General features: G+C 42.4%; 2 protein-coding genes across 2 annotated transcripts; one reads left to right on the top strand and one right to left on the bottom strand.

Moving 5' to 3' along the window:
• The first annotated feature begins 1,989 nt into the window (after positions 1-1,989).
• Positions 1,990-4,597, top strand: LOC112285015 (uncharacterized). The gene is made up of 4 exons (XM_024525464.3): positions 1,990-3,355; positions 3,634-3,775; positions 3,882-3,964; positions 4,089-4,597. Exons 1-4 carry the CDS (start codon positions 3,080-3,082, stop codon positions 4,302-4,304), a joined length of 717 nt encoding a protein of 238 aa, XP_024381232.1. The 5' UTR covers positions 1,990-3,079; the 3' UTR covers positions 4,305-4,597.
• A 1,313-nt stretch (positions 4,598-5,910) lies between these two features.
• Positions 5,911-7,969, bottom strand: LOC112285016 (mediator of RNA polymerase II transcription subunit 20a). The gene is made up of 6 exons (XM_024525465.3): positions 7,793-7,969; positions 7,573-7,656; positions 7,118-7,260; positions 6,814-6,992; positions 6,589-6,678; positions 5,911-6,461 (listed from the first exon to the last, which is right to left on the bottom strand). Exons 2-6 carry the CDS (start codon positions 7,584-7,586, stop codon positions 6,249-6,251), a joined length of 639 nt encoding a protein of 212 aa, XP_024381233.1. The 5' UTR covers positions 7,587-7,656; positions 7,793-7,969; the 3' UTR covers positions 5,911-6,248.
• Positions 7,970-8,256: the final 287 nt, after the last annotated feature.

The raw sequence follows: 8,256 nt of genomic DNA, 5'->3' as shown, positions 1-8,256 counted from the left end.
GCATTTTGTTTTATTACAAGCACAGTCTCCAATCCCTCTGTTCTTGTGCAAGCCCTTGTTGTGTTGGTTTTCAGTAAGAGGTTGGGCAAATCTTGTAAATTGATCCAGAGTAGTATTAGAATCAACTTGTCAGTGGCAGTTGCAATGCTGTAGCATGATGGGTGCATGTCTTGATATGTTTTTAAAAATCGTGTAAATATTTCGGTAACAGTCACATTTTCATTAGATTTTTAAAAACACAATGCAAAAAAATTGTGGTGTATAGAAACCATTATTTCATTACTTTCACAGTGAAAGAAAAGATTATAAAGTGCCTTTGAAATGCTCTTACATATATATCTCTTAATGCAGTGGTCATATTTATATAATAGTGTGTTGGGCTTTCAATGGTAACAAATGATATTGATTAAGAAATATCCTTGTTTTTTTCACTATTATCTTAAGAATGACAAAAATGTTATTGAGATCATGGTATTAACATGTATACAAAATAGTGGATTAATAATAGCACCAAGGACAATTATATCACAAAATTACTTTATATATTAAAGGTATTGATGTTGGTTATCTATCTATATGCATGCATCCATTTAAATATCTATGCATTCATTCATGTGACAATTGTTTGAATCTTTCGTTTTGTAAACAAAATCCCTAGTTATGTATTTATTCTTTGTTTGGCAACCATAGCCTTTGAAATAACCAAAATAGGTTGATAGACACCATATTTGTAGGATTTTGAGCTCTTATTAGGATTTTATTCCATAAGAAAACTAAATATATAATTTTAGAATATACAAAAAGCAACAAGCAAGCTTATGCCCCTACAATAAGTGATGAAAATGATTTTATTACACTGAAAATAATAATCATTAACAATGTATCATTGTTTTTCAATAAAAAACCATCAAAATATTTATAATTCATATTTCTATTTTTAAAAAATCAACTACTTGAGTTTAACAAGCCATCTATCAATTATTTAGTATATAAAATTGATTGATGGTAGATAATATTTTTACCAAATTGAAATAGAAAATTACTCTCGAATTCATGTTCTGAAGAATATTGATTTCTAAATAAAATTCAATACAATGATGTGATAGAAGAAACCAAATTTGACTCTGTTTCTTTCTTTTCCGTGAAAAAATAAAAAGATAAAAAGATAAAAATACACAATAACATCTAACGATCTCAAAAATTCAAAATTAATGTTATTTTTATTTTAAAATGTGCATATTCAAATTATATATATATATATATATATATATATATATATCAAATTATTTAGTAAAAAATAAAATGATCCACTTCTGATACACTTTTATCAACCCAAATACATCAATATGACTGCCCACAAAAACAATAGAATCCAAATCTTCTTTACATTATAGAAATGTGCACTTTGCATGCAAATATGTGGGATTGGATCAAACATTAATTAAATAAAATGGTGACAAGTCTACAATGATAGTGTCCATGAAGAACATTCTTATGGCAACAACCAATTCATGCAAAAGTACACTTCCACTTTAAAAAGATTTAAAAGGTTTTAAAAGTAACATGGAAACAATGTTTGTGTCACTTGGACGGGCATAGGAGAACTAATGCATTTGCGACTCATCTGAGCCGTCAGACCGGGTCAAATAGTCAAGGGCTCCGATTGCACGATGGTCAAAGGCTTCATTGACGGACGGAGATTTGAGACCAACGAACGAAGAAACGAAAAACGAAGAAACGGAAAATCACACAAACGGATGAATGAGAGAGATAAGCAGAGGAATCTTTATCACACTGGGAAACTGACATTCCACCGACCTGATCCTCAACCATGTCATGCGGTTCGGTACCGTCCGATCAAGGACCTGATTACGTTCTACTCGCCCACCGTTCGATGGGGGAGACCCCTATCGCCGAGTGAAAGCGATGGAAAGAAAAGGAATTCGTGATAAAGATAAAGAATTTCCACGCGTTTTTGTTGAGGAGCCGGCGTCGTGAAGGGCCCGAACGTGGGCGTGAGATTTCTCAGGGCTCTGTTGCACGATTAGCCCCGCGAATCCGAGTGGATGCGATCGTAGTGCATTGAGCTCTCGTGACCCGATCGATTATGATTATCTAGAAGCGCGATTTTTCGCACCCACCGTGAAATTTGTGTGAGGAAACAAGTTTGGGACGAGCGGGAAGCTTGTCCCGAGGAGTGATCACCCATTTTGCGATTTAGTTTCGTAGCTTCGATTCAGAATCGCGTGAGTGTGTGTGTACCTCGGCGAGGTTTTTCGATGAGTGGTGAGGAGTCTGTGGTAGGACTGCATTTGCGAATCCATCTCTTGAGTGGGTTTGGTCGGTGATGGTGTGTGCCGCGTGAATTCGTGCGTCTCGCGTGAACGCTAGTGCGCTTTGAGGAATGAGGCGAGTGATGGGTTCGTTTGAAGCTGGGAAGTACTCTGCAGAGGGATCCTACATGCTTACATTTGGGTGCAGCGTTGCGCACCTGTGAATCTGGTCTCATTGGATTCGGAGGCTTTTGGTGTAGCGTGACCTCCCCGTTTGTGTCAGCTGCTCCGGCGTTTGTAAGCGAAGCGAGTGCGCAGAAAGCTTTGGTTGGAGTGGATACGATTTTAGGGTTTTATTCTTTTTGGTTGGGTGTGGGCGGGAATGAGGTTGACGCTTGAATAGGGATTGTAGCGAGGAGTCGGGACTGAGTGATTGAGTTTCAGTTCGGATCTGAGAGTTTATGACTCTGGCGATGGTGTGTCGGCTGTATATGTATCAAAGAAGGTAGATTGTGAAGAGGCTGTGTGAGAACTCAGCCAGCTGAGATGAGGGAAGGGAATGCGAGGTTTTTTGTAGATTTAGATTTCAGCCAGTAGGCAGGAATCTCACTCGCTGTGTGGCATTGAAATCGTTCCTTCGATCTGGCTGTGAAGTCCTCTGAAGACCATCAGTACCATGCGGAGGATTTGCAATGCTGGAGTCGATCTGCAAATAGGCAGCTCATTTATAGAAATAACTGTTATGTCGGAGAACTGGGCTATTTCCTAGTAGTACGAATTAGAGTTTGAGGGGTTACAAGCGTGCTATGACTATGGCGCTAAGCCGTGATAAGAAAAATGTATTGGTCTTAGTCGCCGCTTTTCTGGCAGTAATTGGCTTCTTGCAAATTGTGGGCTACGGCAGAGTGATCATGAACGGGTCGCGGGCGCGGTCTGGCGGCCGGGTTTCGCACTGGCGTCACAAGGCATTCTCTAGTTATCCTGAGGGTCGTGCTTGTATCAGTCACATCTGTGTTTACTTTGACGTAACCTTCGCGGAGGAACCCGTTGGACGCATCATCTTCCTGCTCTACGAGAAGAAGGTGCTTGTCTCAATCATCCTCTCTCCTTAGTCCATCAACATTACTGTTTCTCCGATTCAATTGTTGGCTGCCGTTCTGATCAGCTGTTGTAGGCTGAGGAGTCACCTGGAAGCACGATTCTGGAATTTTCGTTCATGTCCATGTGATTGAGTTTGATTACGAATGATGAGCTTGTACATTGATTCAGAGGATTTAGGGTTTAAAGTTTGCTTTTTCTGAGATTCTGGTTGTGTCCAGACGAGTCAATGAGGTAGCAACGTCACTTTGACATCTGGCAGGCACCGAGGACTGTAGAAAACTTTCGGAGTCTGGCGACGGGAGAGCGAGGGATGAATGCGAAGGGCATCAATCTTCACTACAAGAATACTACGTTTCACCGTGTAGTTCATGGGTTACTGGTTCAGGGCGGCGACATTATGAGTAAGTGCGTAGCCTTGCGTTTTCTAGCCAATGCATGGTGGAGAGGAACTGATGCCAGCCATACCCAGGCATTAACAGCTTTGCTGTGATGGCTTTGTGGACCCAGGGGGAGCGGGTAAGGAAGGCGAAGTAGAATCCATCTATGGCGGTAGGTTTAAATCCGAGAGCTGGGACGATAAGTTTAATCAGGTATGAGCACGGATTTCGAGGATACATCATTCTATTTGTATTCCAATTTCGAGCAGAGACCTTTGCTTGATATAGTTGATGTGGGTACAAATTTTTCTGAAGAATTCGAATTCTGTGAAATCAGAGAGGTCTACTCGCAATGGACAGTCTGGGCCCCGACAAGAATGGGTCGGTGTTCTTTATCACGATGGATGCCATTCCTGAGCTCGACGGCCAGTACGTGGTATTTGGAGAGGTCATCGAGGGTATGGAAATCGTGGAACGCATCAATAACAGCGTGTTCGGTGAAGATGAGGTGCCCGTTATGCGAATCGTCATATCTGACAGCGGACAATTGTAACCTTAAAGATGTACCATGGCCTTGGTACACACGCCCGTGAACAAACAGCGAGTTCACTATAGCCATCATCCTGAGCGCCTCGGTCTGTTTCCAAACTCAATGATGGAACGCCTTAGTTATTGAACTGCAGCAACATGAACTGTAGAGACTGCTAATGCTGGTCTCGAACTACTCATTCCCTATGTAGCTGCCGCTTCTTTCGCAATCTATGGTGGAAGGCGGTTGTAGTTATGTGCTCTTGACGAACGACAATAAAGGCTGTCACGACATAAAAAGTTGACAAATTAGCGACATTGCGTTTTCTCTCCAGGTTTGTTTGTCTAACAGTTGTTTTTCAATTATATTCTGTATATCATCGTCCTCACAGGATCCCTTTGGATTGTTCGTTTCTCAACCATGAAAATAATTATGATATGAGTAATCACTGTTCCTCGGTCTAAATTCACCTCGTATTGTATTGTGCTTATTGATCCCCACTCGTTAAGTCGTGATATCTTCCAATTAAGTATCCTTGTTGCCTCAGTAGCCTTGGTGTGGAGGTGTCTACGAGCCTAAGTGTTCATATGAGACCTTAGCAGTAGCCCAACTTTTAGCCCAACTTGCTGACTGGCTGGAGTGCAAGGTTTAGTGGATGAATTGGTTCCAGTCCAGATTGTAACCAATTCAATTGCTAATTGTCATGACGCATAACCCACGAACTCACCACTTTTGGAACGACTAAGATCTTCACTGTGCTGCCATTTTGTGCACCAAGATATTAACACGCATGAATTTGTAATTTTAACAGATCATTCAGAGAACTGCATCAATAGCTAGTCTTAAATTAACTCTACTGTGAAATACAATTTTGTCGTGGGAAACTCTGCATCTTGGTTCAATGCTGAAGATTACTAGGAGGTATAACCTACTGACTAGGCATATACAGCCGGGTTTTCAGCACTGCATCCCATGTAGAGAACGACGGCATCATCGACTTTTTAAAGTTGGAGGCCGATGAGAGGGTATAAACCTCGCAACCGCACTGCAAGTGTCCACGACGTCATCATAGACACAGGAAACCTCCACTCAACCCTGCCGAATTCTCTAACTGCATCGTGGACAAATTGAACATCGTCCTCAACGCAGAAATCCTGCAGGTCAAATTCATGCCGGACAAGACTTTCGACTCAAAGAGATACTTAGCATCTTTTTCGACACTATCCTAGTCTCCCATCTTAAGAAAAATGATCTTACATTATGTTGCTTCCATGTTCGTCAAGTTGATAGGATTTCTTTGTATGACCTAGGCTTTTGTTAAAGTAGAAGATGCAGTGAATTTCGAATCTTTCCTTCAATCCATTGCTGGAACTTTGCAACCACTCCGAAAGTCCCTCGTTGGCCCCGCTTCACTCAGCATCTCAGTTGGGAGTTACATCAATTGTACTCGTAAGTTCTTTGACACTCCCCTAATGTCCATTAAACTGAATACACTGTGTGAGCAACATTTCACGAAATCGTTCAAATGCAGACGAGGGTCAGGTAAAAGAGATCTCAATCACCTAGATGAGATTGGAACGAATGAACCCTTACAGATAACGAGGTGAACATTATATTTGTACTAGCGAAGTGCAGAGGAGAGGTAAACAGTGCCATGGTTTCCTTTAGCACGAGTAAATGATACATGTGGATGGAACGGTGGATTCCATTAATTGGGAGCACAGAATGGAAAAGCACAGGGGATATCACAAAACCAAATTCTGTGAACCTGTGTGACAAGACTCGTCATACATAACTAGCACCTTATCCCCAACTACAATGCCCGATGATCTAAGCAGCTCTTGAAACAGACTACGCAGGTGCTGCAAATGATAAACTAGGCCATGATTTGTACGGCATTGCAATTCCAACCAAGCTGGAGTCCGCCAGCATGCAAAACAAGAAATGATTCCTCATTGAAAGTGAGGATCAAGTTCTTTGTTGCGAGAAGACAAACGCCATGAGTGTGACATACTGTAGGGCAGTATGCTGCCATGAATATAGATCAGGCAGGTTGAACTCTGAAAAATTGGGGTCCAAAGGCACGAATTGGCCGGTGGTCTCGCCTTTCTGCCACACCTCCATGAAGTCCTGCACTACTCTTCGAGACTGCTCTACCGATGACAGAGGCTTATAATCTACCTGCATTTCACACCACCAACTGAGTGACTATAACCAGAGAAGGGTCAAGAAAGGAAACAGTAAAAACGAGAAGTACATCCACTTCAGAACAGAATAGTATGACCAGACAGACAACAAAAAGACAAACCTCTAAAACAATGCCACGGAGATTCTCGGTATGTGCAAGAACAGCCCTGCCTGCCTTAATATGGAAATCTCCCAATTCGTATTGAAATCCCTGCGCATCGACAAATCTCACGGGATTGTCATTTTCTGAAAGCGAAGGGACATTGAACAAGAAACTCTATACTGGTTTGAGTGTTGCCCTAAGAACAGACAGCAAAGGGAAGAACGATAGAAGAATAATTCTTACTTCAAAAAGGATAGTGAGTCTGTTGCGATAAACTTGCAGCTTCTCCATAATGGCTTGCATGGTGGCGTCGGCCTCTACCACCATATGCTCTTGCCGCAATGCAAAGTAGTATTTGTCTGGTACCTCCGAGAACACCACCCCCAATAGCTCCCTCGCGCATTCCACTAAGGGTACCGGTTCTGAAAATGGCAGACGGAAGAGGAAACACATCAAATGACATAGATTTTATGTAAAACAATTCTGCGAAGAAGCAAAGACGAAGACATAAGCTGAATTTACAAACGGGAGCAAATGAAGTAGGTACCTCGTTGGTTGGGACGAAACTGCGACGCAGTGATCTGCCATCGGGAAGTCTTCACGCCATGTAAGGCTTCGATGCGCTTAATAGCGATGGACAGAGTTTGGCTGCTCATTGTTACGCCTATCGAGGGCTGCCAGTAGTAGAGCCTGTAAAGGAGCACAACTATTCTTTACAAAATACCTCAGAACAGAAACCCGTCATCCACTCCATTGGGACACACAATACGTCCAAATGCTTCCCCCATCCCCATCTCCTCACCCCTGTGCTCAGTAAACCCTAAATCCCCTATCCTGAATCAAGACCTCTTCACAACTACCACGTCCCCTGGATCGGCAAGAAAAACCCGAGGTATAGTCTACTAACTAATCGGTAGCTAGACTACACACACGCACACACGCACACACAAACAAAGCAAGGAACGGTAGAATGATACATTCGAGCTGTGACAGTTCACGTACCATTTAACCGTCATCTCCAACCTGCACCGATCGCGTTCGAAGACGTCAACCAGGAGAACCGAACCGAAAAAATAGTTTCACCTCCTGGACATAACGGCAGCGATCAACTCATCAACGATCAGCAGCCACGAATTCTCCAGCCAGAAACTGTCCCCGTGCAATGAAAGGCCGCAAACGAAAACAAAAAAACAAAAAACAGGGGAGCTTCTAAAACCATCACCTCTACGAACCCATTTCCTGCTCGTTCGAACGCGCTCACTCAGTGCGGCATCATCTGAAGAGAAATTTTGGATTTGGGGGCGTTGTGCACAGATCGAAACACCGCAAGCCGGGCGTAATTGGGGTGCTTAGGAGAGCTCTGTGTTGTGCTGTCGGCATCGCCTTCGCGGGCTCTGCGAGGGGCTCCGTTGGTGTCATCGGACCTCGTTCACACCACAGCCTCATGCAAGTCACACTCCGTGTTCACACTAGGACCAAGACTACACATGATATTAGGAAGAAAGCAATATATATATATATATATATAAAGGAAATGATAAAGTGACGCAAATTTTTACTAAATCGATTCACATGTTTAAATCATCATTGTACTCTTTCAACTCTATCTATATTCCCAACTATTCTTTTGTTCCCAACTATTGCTCCTATTCTTAATGTTCGCAATCTATGCCTCCGTTTTGATGT

This window comes from Physcomitrium patens, chromosome 7, assembly GCF_059467195.1.
Source record: "Physcomitrium patens ecotype Gransden chromosome 7, ASM5946719v1, whole genome shotgun sequence".
Taxonomy (NCBI): Eukaryota; Viridiplantae; Streptophyta; class Bryopsida; order Funariales; family Funariaceae; genus Physcomitrium; species Physcomitrium patens.
Note: the sequence above shows the minus strand (reverse complement) of the source record. Positions and strands in the feature narration are given on the sequence as shown.